We start from the raw sequence: 17,004 nt of genomic DNA, 5'->3' as shown, positions 1-17,004 counted from the left end.
TCGAATTAGAGCCTAGGGGTTGTGTGTGTGTAATTCGTGGTGTGCTAGTGTGTGAATTCGGAGAGAGAGAATTGTAAGAGTCCATAGGCGAGAGTGTTTTTTGTTTTGCACTGTTTTCCACGGTTTTATTAAAACATGTTTGTTTTCCTTTAATACTAACTTGTAGTTATTATTACGCTTAGCAAATTTACAATACAAATGCTTGGGTCTAGACCAACGTTTGTTGAAGGAGATCGATCCATGTTCACCATGAGAGCCGCTTGATTTTGCGCTTGCAAACCCTAGGGTAGGGCGGCGCCTCAAGTTACCGCCAAAATCGCCGGTGGCCATCTTTTGGAGATGTTCAACCATCATGTTCAATGTATCCATGGTCTGAACGCCCTCCTCATCACATCCTTCATCCCGCAAGTTCTAGGAAGACAAAATCATGAAGCATTATCTCTCAAGAAAAGAAAAAATTGTAGATTTTCATGAGTGTATAGGCTCAAAATTCCTCTCTAGGTAGGTTATGTCCACCAATTTTCCACATTCAATTTTCAAATCAAATCAGTCTGTGAATTAACTTGGATTATGTACCCGTTAAATGACTTTGGAGTTTCAGCGAACGCACCTGTACCATTCTTTTGTGATAACAAAGCGGCATTACACATAATGACCAATCCTGTGTTCCACGAGAGAACTAAACACCTTGAGATCGACTGCCACATTGTGAGGAACAAATACAAAGAAGGAATCATTCAACCTAATTATGTGATGTCTACGCAGCAAATTGCTGATATTTTCACTAAACCATTGGAAGGTGCTGCATTCCTCCATCTACGTTCCAAGTTGGGCTTAGTTTCCTTGCCACCAAGTCCAGCTTGCAAGGGGGGGTGTTAAGTTGCAGAACACTAATATTGCAGATGAAACTTGAACAGAAGCAGGACCATTTCAGGCGTGTACCAGAGGAAGAAAAGGCTTGACTTCAGAATTGCTTTTTTTCTCTTATTAAGTCGTGTTTCTGGACTTACATTTTTAAGTAACCGTTTGGATAATCGGTTAGTTGGTTAGAGTTAGTTAGTTAGTTATTTATCCCTCTTCTTGATAAATACGTTTGCTGTATTTTACTTTCATCATCAAGTTCTTTTCTTTTCTTGAACAGTTTTCTTAAACAGAGTTCTTGTTGTAACTTTCATTGCGCTTCAATGGAATACTGTTATTCATTGCTGCCAATTTAATCCATGCAACACAATCTGTTGTTATGAATTCTATATATATATATATATATATATATATATTTGTGCGGTTTAGTAGTGTTTCTTATTCCTCCATCTATACCTACTTCTAATAAGTTATATGTCTGAAGCTGCTTGGCTTATCCAACTGTCATAAAGTATCGTGTAATGAAACACATGATTTGCTATTACACAACACAGATATCATAAAGCCTAATGTATGCAAAGCTTGATTTTTACCGTCTTGTAGTCAAAATCTATTCCGGCTGGGAAGGTGTTGTTGAGTGACCATGTCACTGTGATGTTGTCTTCCCCACTTTTTAGAACAACACGTTCAATGTTGATCAAGTAATTGAAGTTGCGTTTGCTCTGATAGACAAAGATCAAATGATACCAATCAAATGGAAAGTGCAATAACACTCGCTATTTCATTGGTTTGAGGTTGTCAAACTTGATCTAAGCAAGAATTTCCAAACTAAAGAGAGATTCTTCATTCTTTAAGCTCTAGACGTGTGAATTTCTTGAAAGTTGCTATACAATTATCTTGATGACATTATATTACAGGAGAAAATATTATGAAGTAATGCTTGCAAAGAAACACAATTTTGGTGGAAAAGAAGGGGAAGCCATTGAAGAAAAGTTTTGCTGTATATTCAAGAATCACTCTCAAACCAATATATATAAAGCATCTCTCTTAAAGCAGTTAATTAACTGTAATTGGATACAATTGTTGTGCAAAGAAAGTTGAAGTATCAACCTGTCAACCGTCCAAGAAGCATGGCCAAAACTCTAATAAAACGCTGCCAACATTTTAAGTAAACCACGTGTTTACAGAGAAGGGGCCAAAGAAGCAAAGGAAAAAAACGTAACACTACTAACAAAAACGTAAGAAGCATTTAGCACTTTAAGTCACCTTTTTCAATAAGACACGAATAGAGAGCTGTTGTAGTTGTGAAGTCAACTAAGTTGGACTAAGGCAAGAATGCTTAAAATCTCTTCACCCCTTCCTCAAGTGCGACTTGGAGACATGGTGATCAAACCCAACTTGAAGATATGTACTAGAAACACAGGTTCTGTAAGTGATTTGTGAACACATATGCAAGTTGAGCCTTTGAAGACAGATGAGATGGAGCTAGAAATCCATCCTTGTATTTATCTCTAACAAGGTGGCAATCGATTTCTAAAAGCTTTGTACGCTCATGAAATACTGGATTTGCAACAATGTGAAATGCTGCTTGATTATCACAAAAGAATGGAATTGGAGTAGGAACAACCACATGAAGATTTTGCATAAGGTTATGAATCCAAGTTAGTGCATATGTTGTTGTTCCCATACTTCTATATTCTGCTCCGGCAGTTGATCTAGATACTGTACACTGTTTCTTAGTCTTCCAGGACACTAATGCTGAACCAAGAAATATGCAAATCCTATAAGTGAACTTCTAGTATCTATACAAGCTGCCCAATTCGCATCGTTGTAAGCCTTCAAAGTGAAATCCTCTTCAGTTGGGAAGAAAAGGCTCCTAAGGAGTCCGTTTAAGATACTTCACTAAATGCAGTGTTGCATCCATGTGTTGTTTGTAGGGATTCTGAATGAATTGGCTAAGCTGTTGAGAGGTATGTGAAATGTCTGGCTTGGTGAATCCCAAGTAGAGCAATCTTCCTATCAATCTTCCGTACACTTCTGGGTTAGAAATCTGATTTCCTGCTTCTATTGAGAACTTAATTTCAGCTGATAAAGGTGTTGTAGTGGCCTTAGTATTAGTAAGTGATGGGTGTTGAGAATACAAAAAATAATTCCTACAAACACTTTGTAAAAGTGGGAGTAGGGTCGATTCCTCAAGAATTAGTTTTAAGTTGATTCCTTCAAAAATAAAAATAATTGGGGAGATTTTGATTGTAAATAAGAATAAATAAAAACTAAATTAAACTAGAAAGTTAATAAAATTAGGAAATGTAAATATGGGAGAAGGCTTTTCCAATTAAAGTTGGGTTCATGCTCGATTCCATTGTTGATAATTGATGCAAATATAACACTCATTTAAATAAATAAACCAGTTATGGTCATTGATAAGACCTAACGACCTCACATTTTCTTACATTTCCATTAGCCAAGGTACGACCGTTAGCTAGATCCCTAATCAATGGACAACCTTGGGAACGTCCACAAGATTTAATCCATCAACAATATTAAGAATTCGAAAGGCCTGATTCTAACTAACAAATTTCTACGAGGATAATTCATTTAAGTTAGATCATGCATTCTCCATAACATAACTAACTACTTTGACATAATTAATTATGCTATTTTGCTACTGAGTATTGAACTAAACAAATAATTACATGAATTTTTATAGTTCAATTAGCTAAGCAAACCTTCTTGATTATGAACAACTGGCCAAATTATTCATAAATAAGATGTTTGTGATAAAAGTGCATAGAACAACATGAATACCTATTTTAATGAGAGTGATGAGCATGGATTAGATCTCACAACATTTAGGAGTCAATCAATCACCTAACCTTAATCATAAAATAAGAAAATTAGCCTAACATGTTAATAGAATAACACACTAAGAAGAAGTGGAATTCCATTAACAACTAGGCGATGTTTTAAAACTAAGGGAGAATATGAAGATAAAATCGTCAATAATCCTTATAAAATTGAGAGGTCCTCCTATTTATGCCAAAAAAAATCCTACGAATCTAGACATAGGGAATGGTTAAGTACATAGTCGGTTCTAAAAAGTTAATAAATCACTTTTTTTTACATCAACCAAATATTCAAGAGATTCTTTTCAAAATCGTAGGACAATCATTCCTTTTTCTTCCATACAAATTGCATCTTTCCTTTTTTGTTATGCATTAAAAAATCCCTCCAAAATCAAACATACTCAAGGCAAGTTGTAACTGTGTGCAAAGCAAATGACTTATTTCATGGAAAAGACAACTCAACATGCTTTGAAACAAGTTCTCGCATAATTACCAATCAAAATCAATCATACAAAATTAGTGGTCTCTTTCTCACCGCTTTCCATTCTCTCAAGTGTATATGGTTTGAGGATTTCTCTCGATATTTACTACGATAAATGCTTCACCATAAGGTTGCTTATATACCACATCTCCACCACTTTGAAATATACACACACATGGATCAAAAGATCTTTGATTTTGGCTGTAATGGGGCTTTTGTTTGGGGGTAGGATATTAAGGATAATGAGGTTAAGTTCCAAGAAATCAATTAGAGCACCAAAAAATTGAGTGAACAATGAATCGAAGCTCTCAAAAGTTACTCATCTATTCATTCAATCCCCCAAATTTTTTGACTTCTTGAACTATGTCTCGCTATTTCTTTTGGAGAGATTCTACACTTTTTTCTTTTGTGGCAAGAACATTGTTTTCTTTTCTTCACCATTTTTGTCTTTTCTTCCCACCCTTTTTTTTCTTCTCTCATTCTCTCTTTTTTTTTTTTCTTTGTGATATGCATAGAACAAGGAAACGATGTTAGCTCCCACATAGTGTAAAACCACAATTTTAAAACCACCACACTCATTTCGAGATATATCTTTTTGAGCACAAAGATCACAATGGCCAAACCCTCACCTTGAGAACCATTCTTTTGAATATAAACTCATTTTTCTTGATGCTCTAATAATCTTGGGAAGGGTCAAAATCAAGAGGTTAAACAAATGACGAAATAGGTTCATATATGATGGGTTATATCAATAAAATAAATCTAAAAGGCTCAAGTGGGTTCACTAAAGTCAAAATGTAATGTGGTGGTCAATAAAGGCCGAAAGTGGTTTTAATTCTAATGCCTTAATCATATCCAAATACCTGCACATTTATGTGGTCTCGATGTGGTTCAAGGCAAGTTCTAGGAAGACAAAGTCATAGAAGTATTTTTCTCTCATAAAAGAATGAAATATTTCATGATATATTAGGCCCAAAATCTCACAAGGTATGTTTAGTCCACTAAGGTATGTTTAGTCCACTAATTTCGTATAAAAAGATTTCGATTCAAGTTATCGTAGTAAAAACAAGTTTTCAACCGTGAATTATCCTCAAATATGAAACATGTATTCTTTTTGCACATAATGTCATCAAGCCAAGAGTGGTCCAAAATTGAAAAGAATCAATCATGCTAAAAATTTTCCACAAAAATCAATCATTAAGAGATTTTCCAAAAAACTCATCATCTCAAGTAAACTCGAAAAAGAAAAGGAAAAATTTTCACCAAGCCCATCCATCAAAACAAAAACAAGCACTTTCAAGCACATTCATCCAACACATCAAAAAAATTTCCACCATGCACCAAGCACATCTATCAGAATTTAATAAGCTCAACAACCAACAACAACCATACCCCCACACCCAAAATCCACATTGCTCTCCATGTGGAGAATGACATGCAACTCAAGGATGAAAATTAAAATTGAGAGGGTTAAGAAAGCGTCACCGAGTGCATGTCGTCAAGTGGTCATGGCGTGGGTGGACGCCTCGGCGTCAACCAGATCTACTCGAATCAATCTATTAAGTTTGGCCTCTATACGAGCAATGCGTCAAGCAATGTCGTTTAGGGTCGTTTGTTGTTGTGGGTTTGGTGAGTTAGATCCTTCCATCTTGGCTTCCTCATGTCTTTCTTCTTCTTCATTGCTTTCTTCTTCCTCGCTCTCTCCTTCCTCGTCATTGCTTTGGTCGTTGCTATCGTCCTCTCCTTCGTCGATGTCCTCATCCTCTTCAGATTCATTGTTGCGAGATGGTTGTGAGGTGGAAGAGGTGCCTCTGGTAAGCGAGTGTCCTGCATCAACAAACTCAAAAGACCCACCGTTGCGAGTGCCAGGCCCATTCTAACAAACTAGCCATGTCCAACGGCTCAAGCTCACAAGCAATTTGGAGATTATGATTGTTAAAATGAAAAACACCAAGATTAATTGCAATTAAAGTGATGTAGGAACCAAGGATTGAAGCTCGATTTCTGTTCATAGAAGATTGAAACTGTGTTGCTAGCCAAAATCCAAGGTTAACCTTAATGCCATGCAACATACACCACAAAAAATACAATTCAACCTTGGAGCAAATACCCGACGTATCTCTTCGACTTGAAAAATTGAAAGCAAGAAAGCGATGCACATATTTGAGCATAGGGTTTTTCAAATAGTGACTTTTAGACTTGCTAGGATAGTACGTGAGAGCATTTGTGGATAGTTTATGCCATTCCTTAACAGGGTTAAAGTCATCACGGTAATCACATAAAGAGTTTTTGTACTCGTGAGTGCGTACTAATTCAACAGTTGTAAAATACAAGCAAAATTTAACTACTCCCGGAGTATCCAACATGAGTGATGGTGCAGTGATAAATTCGAAAGTGTTGTAAAAATCTCATGTGAGTTCAATGTAAATGTGCTCAGTACAATCGAAGAAGCAACGCCAACCAATATTTTCAATCATGAAATTACTACTCTGGAGACCATGAAAATTTCTTAAAGTGTTAATGTGTAGTATTTTGCAAGGTGAAATATTTCGGGTACAGAGTAGGTTATACCGATTTTTGGCGGCACGTGTTGTAAATTGAAGGTTGCCACTAAGTGCTCAGGTGGATGGTAGAAGAATGCTCGGGCAATGGGTGCTACGGAAACCAGGTCCTGATCTTGAAGAAGAACCGTCCTCTTGATTTCTTTTGTGGCTACTCATCTCCGATTACCTCTATACAAAGTATAGTAGAAAAGAAATAAAAAAAATAGAAGATATAGAGATGAAAAAAGGGAAGTCATGCACCGCTGGAGGAGATAGCGGTGTTGGGTAGGCATGTGAGGTGGGGAGTAGCGACGATGGGTAGGCGAGGCTTCTCGTCAGGGGTCTTATGTGCTGTCAGAGGTGGAGGAGCAGCGAAGGCAGCGAGGTTTGGCTTCGTGACGGGAGGCAGTGACAGTGGGCAAGCGAGGTTTCTCGTTGCGGGTCGCGTGTGTGGTTAGAGGTGGCGAAGCAACGATGGCTGTGACATTGGGCTTCGCAACAGGAAGTAGCAACGACGATAGGACGACAATAGCGGGTTCTTCGCGGCGGGTGAGCAGTTTTAAGGGACAAGGAGTCTTGGTCAAAGCAAGAAATTAGGGTAGAGAAGATTTTGACCCACTTCCCCCTTTTTATTTTGAATTTTTGATTTCTCCCCTTTTTTTTTGATTAATTAATAAATTAAAATAAAAAGAAAAATAAACAAAAGTGGGTGTGTTAAAGTGTTTTTGACAGCCTACTTCGTCTCATTAAGCGTGAGTACGCTTAAAGGAAACAACAAATCTGTTCTTGCGGGGTGAGCTAGACAGATTAGGATGATCATTTTGACGTGGGCATGCGTAATGAAATCAATAAATCTATTCAGGTTGGGATTCCAGATAGATTTGGATGTTTCATTAAATGTTGGCACACTTTGCAAAACTCAATAAACAAACTGACACTAAAATGAAATGAAACAAAAAAGAGGAGAAGGGATAGAAGATTCATGGGTTGTCTCCCATGTAGCGCCTTTCTTTTAACGTCTTTGGCTAGACTGAGAGGAGTGTACTTAGCTGACGGTGGGCTCCATGAGTTGAATTTTTACAATGGTTAGTGCTTGAAAATCCTCGTAGAATGGCTTGAGTCGATGTCCGTTCACCTTGAACACCCTATGTGTCATTGGACTTTTGATTTCCACTGCACCATGAGGGAAGATATTAGTGACAATAAAAGGTCCAACCCATCGAGAACGCAACTTACTTGGAACAACTTGAGTTTAGAGTGGAAGAGTAGAACTTTTTGCCCAATAATGAATTCCTTTTGAAATGGCACATTCATGGAATGCTTTGGCCCTTTCCTTATAAACTTGAATTCTCATAGGCATCATTCTGTATCTCCTCAAGTTCTTGTAGTTACAACTTTCTTTGTCCTCCCGCTTCATCTATTGCCAAGTTGAATTGCTTGATTTTCCAATATGCCCTATGCTCAAGTTCGACAGGAAGGTGACAAGATTTACCATAAACCAAACGATATGGAGACATACCTATGGGAGTCTTGTACATCGTACGATAAGCCTAAAGTGCGTCATCCAAGCGTGTACTCCGATCTTTTAGGTTGGGGTTCACTATTTTCCCAAATATGGATTTGATCTCCCGATTGAAAACTTCCGATTGGAAACTTCCGCTTGACTATTCGTCTGGGGATGGTAGGCAGTCGAAATTCGATGGGTGATATTGTATTTCTTAAACAATGTGTCGATCAACTTGTTGCAAAAATATTAGCCTTGACAAATTCCATAACAATTTTAGGGTCGTCAGCTCTAGTAGCCTTTGCCTTCACCCATTTTGACACATAATCTACTCCTAAAATAATATAAGATTTGCCAAAGGAAGGTGGGAATGGGCCCATATTCCTCATACGTCAAACACCTCACACATAAGTATTGGGGTAAGGGGCATTTGATTGCGAGGACCAAGAATTCCCACTTTTTGACAATTTTCACATGATTTACAGAATTAATATGCACCTTTGAACATATTTGGCCAAAACAAGTCACACTCTAGCACTTTTCGTGCCGTCCTTTTTGTTCCAAAATGACCACCACATGCATATGAATGACCAAATTCAAGAATGGAGGGGATCTCAATTTTGGGTACGCACCTTCATATGATTTAATCCGAGCAAAGCTTCCACAAGTAAAGCTCATCCCGCACATAGTATTTGGCATCACTTTTGATTTTGTCTTTTCTTGCCCTAGACAAATCCCATGGCAAAATATCGATAACTAATTGACTATGTCAGCATACCATGGGGTGATTCCTTGAACGGTGTTAAGGTGTGCATACGGGAACTCATCATTCAAAAGTGGCAGGTTTCCGTCGGTGACCAACCGGCTAAGACGGTCAGCTCCGAGGTTCTCCGCTCCGTTTTGTCTCTGATGGTTAGGTCAAACTCTTGCAGTGCATACGGCATCATTCAAAAGTGGCAGGTTTCCGTCGGTGACCAACCGGCTAAGACGGTCAGCTCCGAGGTTCTCCGCTCCGTTTTGTCTCTGATGGTTAGGTCAAACTCTTGCAGCAACAATATCCATCTTATGAGTCAGGACTTTCTATCTTTCTTTGACAACAAGTATTTCAATGCTGCATGGTCAGAATACACAACAACTTTAGTTCCAAGTAAATAGTGGCGGAATTTTTCTAAAGCAAAAACGACAGCCAAAAGTTCTTTTTCCGTTGTCGTGTAGTAGCTTTGAGCCCTATCCAACATCCGTGAAGCATAGTATATCAAGTGGGGCTCTTTTCCATTCTTTTTGGCCTAGGACATCCCCAATGGTAGATTGCTAGTATCACACATTATCTCAAATGGATGGTTCCAATCAGGGGTTCGGATCAAGGGTGCTGAAGTCAGGGAATCTTTCAACTTATTGAAGGCTTTTGCACAAGCATCATTGAAGTCAAAATTTGCTTCCTTTTGCAATAATGCACACAATGGTTGGGCAATCTTTGAGAAGGGTTTGATAAATCGATAATAAAATCCTGCATGACCAAGAAAGGAACGAATCTCCAGCACACTGGTGGGTAAGGCAAAGATTTTACGACGTCTATCTTAGACCTATCTACTTCTATACCCCTAGAGGATACGATGTGCTCTAAAATTAAACCTTGGTCTACCATGAAATGACATTCTTCCTAGTTTAGTATGATGTTTTTTTTCTATGCATCTTCCAAGGACTTTGATTAATTTGTCCAAATAATCTTTAAATGAATTTCCATAAACAGTGAAATCGTCCATGAAAACTTTAATGAATTGTTCAACAAAGTCATAGAAGATACTAACCATGCATCTTTGAAAGATAGCGGGCGTATTGCACAAACCAAAGGACATTCTTCTGTAAGCAAAAAGTTCCAAAAAGGCAGGCGTGGTTTTCTCTTGATCTTCAGGGGCCAACGGAATTTGATGGAGACCTGAATATCAATCAAGACAACAATAATGAGAACAACAAGCGAACCTTTCTAACATTTGATCTATGAAGGGAAGTGAAAAATGATCTTTTCTCGTGGCAGCGTTAAGTTTTCTATAATCAATACAGACTCGCCAACCATTTTGAACACGAGTAGGCACCAAATTTCAAAAGAATTTTCAACTACAGTTATGCTTGTTCTCTTAGGTACCACTTGAGTCAGGCTTACCCACTCACTATTGGAGATTGAAAAGATCATACATGCATCAAGGAGTTTCAAGATCTCCTTTTTTACCACTTCCATCATTAAAGGTTAAGTCGGCGTTGAGCTTCTCTTGAAGGTTTAGTCCCTTCCTCCAGGAGTATCCTATGCATGCAAGTAGAAGGCTTAATCCCTTAATGTCATGATGGTCCATCCAATGGCTTCTCGGAATTTGCGAAGCTCTCAAATCAGTTTTTCCTCCTCAAGATTGGTGAGTTTGCTTGAGATGATTACCATCAATGTATTGTTCTCTCCTAGAAGACATATTTTAGGTGTTTTGGCAACTCCTTCAATTCCAATGCGGGTGCCTGCAATATAGAGCGAACAATTTCAGCATGAGAGTGCGGTAATTCAATGAAAGCAAGACTGCGAGGCAGGATTCGGAGAGCTTCAAGCTCAAATACGGTTTCACCGATGCTTGGATTTATGACCACGTTTTCTTCTAGAATTTTTACTTTTTCTAGCGTGAGACTCTCTTCCAATACAAATTTCACATGATCTTCATCGTTAGTTGCTACAAAATTATGGAAAGGGGGACAAAAATATCTACAAGAAGAGCAGTTGGTATATCAGTTGGGTACCTCATGGATTTCATAAATATCAGTTGTCATGAGAAATGGTCTCCCTAGCAAGATTGACGTGGAATTGGGGGAGTTCACCTCCCTCATATCCAACATGTAAAAATTGGTAGGGAAAACTAACTCATTTACCTGCACTAGAATGTTTTCCAAAACTCCTTTAGGGTAAACTATTGAACAATCCGCAAGTTGAATGACAACCTCTGTTTCCTTTAATGGGCCAACATTTAAAGACTTGAAAATGGTGAGGGGCATAACATTAATTGAAGCTCCAAGATCACACATGGCTCTCTTCATGCCAATCAAACGAATATTACATGGTATGGAAAATGTACCTAGGTCCTTACACTTTGACGGTAGTTTTTGTTGGAAGATTGCAGACATATTTTCCCCCACACTTACCCATTTGTTTCCTTTGAGTTTTCTATTATTAGTGTACAGTTCTTTGAGAAATTTTTTGTAATGAGGTATTTGCTTAATAGCATCAAGTAAGGGAATATTTACTTCCACATTGCGAAAGGTCTCAAAAATCTCTGTTTCTTCTTCCTCCTTCTTGGCTTTGGTGAATCTTTCCGGGAAGGGAGGTCTAGTCATCCATACCTTCGAATGGCCTTCTTTGGACTCGATTTGCTCTTGTGGAACTTTAATCTCTTTGTCTAGCTTTCTCTTCAGAGCGTGTCCACGTTTAGTGCCATTTTCATCCATTTTTTCTTTTAACTCCTTTCCACTGCGAAGAACAATAACACTAGCACTTTGTTTAGGATTAATGACAGACTAGGAAAGTAATTTACCTTGGGACTCCAGTTTACTAACAGATGATGCCAGTCGACTAATTTGAGATTCCAGATTCTGAATGCTCATTTGAGTCTGTTGTCGAATTTGCTAGGTTCGTTGTTGGAATTGCTGTCTATTGGTAACAAGTGCTTTCATCATAGCTTCAACAGACGGACTTGGTTTGGGATTGGGTGGAGGAGGTGGCATAGATGGTTTGTATTAGGGTCTTTGAAAGTGTTGAGATTGGGTACCATAACTCAGATTCGGATTATCCCTCCATCTGGGTTATAGGTGTTGGAGAAAGAGTCATACTTCCTCTATTGTTGTCCTGTGAATCCCCCTACGGCATCAACATGTTTGGTGGGTGATTCTTGAATAGTTGGGCACATGTCAGTGGCATGCTCCTTCAAAGTGCATATGCTGCATGCCTTGACTTGTTGATGTTTTTCTGCAATAATTTTTTCCACAAGAGACGTGAGTTTATTCAAACAATCATCAATAGTAGTCACACTTACCTCGTTACTCCTTCTCGGCAGATCATCTATCTGACTCCAAACTGTTGTGTATTGGATGTCATGATTGAAATCAGATTACGTGCTTCATTCGGGTTTTATTGAACAGTGCGCCTCCACTGGCTGCGTCTATCAATTTCTTGTCCATTCTTGACAAACCTTCATAGAAATATTGAATCAACAAGTAGTCTAGGATCTGATGGTGAGGGCAGCTTTCTACTAATTGATTGAATCTTCCCTAGTATTCACAAAGGTTTTCTCCTACAAATTGGCGAATTTCGCCGGTCTCTTTCCTGATTGTTGTGGCTCATGAAGCAAGGAAATATTTCTTAAAAAACTATCTCTTGAGATCATTCCAAGTCGTGATGGATCCTGAAGGTAAGAAATACAGCCAATCCTTAGCTTGATCGGTAAGAGAGAAAGGAAAGACCCTCAGTTTAACTTGTTCTTCGGTAATCCCTTGTGGTCTCATTCCAAAGCAGACCACATGAAATTTCTTCAAGTGTTTATGTGGATCTTCGCCTGCAAGACTATGAAAAGTAGGAAATAAATGAATTAATTCAGATTTTAATTCAAAATTTACCTCCAAATTTGGGTATTCAATGCATAGTGATTGTTGGTTTTGATCAGGTGAAGTCATATCCTTGATTGTCCTTTCGGGAATTAAAGCCATGACTTCTTCTTTGGATTCATTAGAGAATTCTGCAAATTCCAATGTTACGTCTCTTCTGCCTTTGTAGGTAACGGATGTCTCTTCAGTATGTTGTTTGGTCTCCCAACAAAGTCTTCATGCAGTCTTCTTGATCTCAAGGTCGTATTCTGTTTACCTGCACGAGAAGACCTTGTCATCAATAACGATAAGAATCAAGTAAAAAGAAAAACAAATCTACTTAAAAACACATCCCCCACAACGGCGCCAAAATTTGATGGGTGTCGAGACCACCAAAAATAATTTCTACGAACACTTTTGTAGAAGTGGGAGTAGGGTTGATTCCTCAGGGATGGACTTTAAATCGATTCCTTCAAAAATAAAACTAATTGGGGGTTTAGATTGTGAAGAAGAATAAAAATAAAAATTAAATTAAACTAAAGAGCTAATAAAATTAGAAGAGGTAAATATAGGAGAAGACTTTTTCGATTAAGGTTGGGTTCATACTCGATCCCATTGGTGATCATTGATGCAAATATAACACTCATTTAAATAAATAAACTAGTTATGATTATTGGTACGACCTAATGACCTCACCTTTGCTTACCTTTTCATTAGCCAAGTTACGACCGGGTAGATCCCTAATCAATGGACAACCCTGAGATCATCCACAAGATTTAATCCATCAACAGTATTAAGAATTAGAAAGGTCTAATTCTAACTAACAAATTCCTACAAGGATAATTCGTTTAAATTAGATCATACATTCCCCATAAGATAACTAACTACTTTGATATAATTAATCATGCTATATTGCTACTGAGTATTGAACTAAACGAACAATTAAACGGATTTGTAAAGTTTAATTAGCTAAACAACCTTCTTGATAATGAACAACTGCCTACATTATTCATAAATCAGATGTTTGTTGTAAGAGCACAGAGAACAATATGAATACCTATTTTAACGAGAGTAGTAAGCATAAATTAGACCTCACAACATTTAGGAATCAAACAATCACCTTAACCTGACATTTTAATAGAAGAACACACTAAGAAGAACTGAAATTCCATTAACAACTAGGTAATGTATTAAAACTATGGGAGAATATGAAGATAAAATCATCAATAGCCATGGAATTGAGAGGTTCTCCTATTTATACTTAAAACATTCTATGAATCTAGACATAGGGGGTGATTAAGTACAAAATCGATTCTAAAAAGTTAATAAATCACTTTTTTACATCAGCCAAATATCCAAAAGATTCTTTCCAAAATCATACGACAATCATTTCTTTTTCTTCCTCGCAAATCGTATCTTTTCTTTGTTCTTCGGCATTGACCAGGGCATTGAGCGTGGGCACGCTTAGTCGGATCAGCAAATCTGTCAGGATTTATTCTTTCCTTCTTAAATGCCTTCAATTTTCTTTTTTAGCTCAATTTTTCCATCTTTACTCCTCATCAAATCTCTTGAGCTGAAAAGGCAATAAATCTATGTGATTAGGAGTAATTTTGCTAAAAACGAAAGGTATAATCTTCATTAAAAGATGGCAGCATGAGGCTCACACTTGTTGTTCACAGATACTTTATGCCATTCATGATTCGCCTATTGTTTCCACCAAAGATCGTTACAAGTGGTTGAGGGTGGATAGATTTACAACAGCACAACGCTTTTGATATAAAAAGGGGACGCGAGAATAAACAGAAGACGGAGGGTTTTATTGGGCACTATACGAAGATTACATTGGATACAATTGAAGCATGAAGCAAAAAATAGAAGATGTCACAAATAAATATCTCAAGAACAATATGATGTTTTGACAACCACAGTCATACATAAGGTGGAAATCTACTTGGAGTCTGACTAGTGAAGAAACTAGGATAAGATAGCTCCATGTGACGACTGCTCATCGATGAGGCTAAACTGTTGGCATGCTCTGCTAGCTTTGCCTGCCACACAAATGGAACAAATATTTTGGGAAAAATTTTCCTTTTAAACTAGAAACTAGTGTGCTGTGGAGAGGATTAATTATATTGTTATGACTGAAGTATGTATATCCAGTTGCATGCATGGTTCACAGCTTCAGTTAAGACAAGCTACTTTCTTACACAATATGAGACACTAGATTATCCGTTCAGTAAAATTTTGTTCTGATACAATTAAAAATTCAGATGAAATATAGTTTGAAGAGTAGAATTGGAATTTGATGTTTCATTTTTATTAATGAATGAAATGGTTTGGATAATTAAGAATTGAAGAAAAGAGAGCATTTGAACATACTAGACATTAGTGGTTCTACTTCTTTGTAACTTACTTATAATAGGCAATGAAAAAGATAGGGACCTAATTGTATAATGGACATTAACACATAGAGCATACAAGTGGAACTAAATAGACAAAGTAAATGAAAGTTCTTACTTACTTGTTAAAGCAAATGAGAACATATCATTCATAAGAAGGAAAAATAGAGAGCTTCAATCTTCTTCCTTTGTTGTCGGCCTTTCCCTGGCAGAAACAGCTGCTAACTTTGTGGTACGGTGTAAAACTATTACTTGGAGGCTTGATACATTTGCCAGGCCGAATGGAAGTGCTTTAAGTTCCTCACAGTTCCTAAGACTAAGGTGTTGAAGCTTAGGGAAGTGATGACTTGAAGCCTCCCAGAAAACCAAATTTGCATACTCAATTTGCAAGACTTCAAGTTGTTGAAAACCTCCATCAGCTGCTTCCCAACGCTCTCCAGTGAATGCATCATTTTTCAACTTGAGTGCTTTGAGATTCTCCAACATTCCAAGGATAGACATTTGCTCCCAACCAAGTAATGTATATGATAGTGTCAGGCTAATCAGTTTCGGTGGGAATCTGTGAGGTGGAGGAAGACCAGGCAATTTAGCTTCTTTTGGATAAATATGGAGATCATTCAATAGTTTCAACTTCTCAAGTTGTTGCAATTTTCCCAAATTATCAAATGTAGTAGAACCACCCTTGTCATCGAGTAGCATGGTTAGTTGCCCCCGGATGCCCAATTTCTTCAGGTTGATAGCCCTTTCGAATAAGTCATCTGTGCAACTTTGAGGTGATATGTTGAGAAGTGTTTGGATTTTTTCTCCGTTGCCACCAGCTCCTGCCTTGCATAAGATGATCGATGCATTGGTTTCCAAATGCCTTAGATGAACCATCTTCCATATGTCTGCCTTAATTTCTAGGACACGTGACGATGTAAAAACTATAATCGTTTGTATGCTCCACCACTTAGAGATGGCTTCAGGAAGGACCTTGAAATCACTGGTCAAAGCAATGTACCTCAAATGAACTAGTTGAGTTAAGTAAAATGGGAATCTAGTAAATCTGATGGACCTAACATCCAGAACCCTGGTAAGTTTGAAAGCATCTGCTATGGCTGAAACGTCCGTAGGTAGCAAAATGATCTCTTCTCTCGACGAACACAAAATACTGCGAACACGTGGACCATAAGGTTGTGATGAGATTAAATTGATCACATTATTGAAATCAATGGCAATGTGGCGCATCCATTGTAGATAAGAAATTGAATAAGCATCTTGTTCTCCACCATACCCATGTATTTCTTGGAAATAGTATTTGCTAGCTTCACCCCGGCAGAAATCACGTATAAGGTCATGGACACGACAAGTTTTAATGTTACCGGTGGTGCTCAATTTGTCAGTCATTACCAGGTTTCTACTGATGAGATCCTCCAAATACTGCTTTGCAATTTCCTCCAAGCTTATCTCTGTTTTTTTTTCTATATACCCTTCTGCAATCCACAGGAGAATCAATCTCTTGAATGGGATTTCAAAGTCTTCAGGAAACATTCCCAGATACAGAAAGCAGGGCTTCAAGTTAGACGGTAGTGCATGGTAACTGAATGGAACAATTTGCCGGAATCTTGTTTCTATGTCGCTATGGACGAATGTCTTCAAGCTTTTAGGGACTTTCTTCCATGAACTTTGCATCACCTCTGTTTCTCCTGTTGAAGCTGTTTTTGCTAGAACTCCACCCACCAGCATTATTAGAAGCGGCAGGCCATCACACATGTTAACAATA

At 37.9% G+C, this 17,004-nt stretch overlaps 1 protein-coding gene, 1 long non-coding RNA gene and 1 pseudogene across 2 annotated transcripts in view; all 3 read right to left on the bottom strand.

The window, feature by feature from the left end:
• LOC105157470 lies at window positions 9,224–11,712 on the bottom strand (annotated as a pseudogene).
• Window positions 14,051–15,444, bottom strand: LOC110011729. Its single transcript, XR_002286795.1, has 2 exons — window positions 15,365–15,444; window positions 14,051–14,416 (listed from the first exon to the last, which is right to left on the bottom strand). It is a non-coding gene; the product is annotated as an uncharacterized LOC110011729 (long non-coding RNA).
• LOC105157469 (putative late blight resistance protein homolog R1B-17) overlaps window positions 15,491–17,004 on the bottom strand; it is a 17,840-nt gene continuing 16,326 nt past the window's right edge. The window contains exons 3-4 of the mRNA XM_011073877.2: window positions 15,653–16,936; window positions 15,491–15,558 (exon numbers count right to left, since the gene is read on the bottom strand). Of these exons, the coding sequence (XP_011072179.1) occupies window positions 15,491–15,558; window positions 15,653–16,936 (1,352 nt within the window). The remainder of the gene's footprint in view (window positions 15,559–15,652; window positions 16,937–17,004) is intronic.

Source organism: Sesamum indicum, linkage group LG3, assembly GCF_000512975.1.
Source record: "Sesamum indicum cultivar Zhongzhi No. 13 linkage group LG3, S_indicum_v1.0, whole genome shotgun sequence".
NCBI lineage: Eukaryota > Viridiplantae > Streptophyta > Magnoliopsida > Lamiales > Pedaliaceae > Sesamum > Sesamum indicum.
This window is presented reverse-complemented; position numbering and strand designations above follow the sequence as displayed.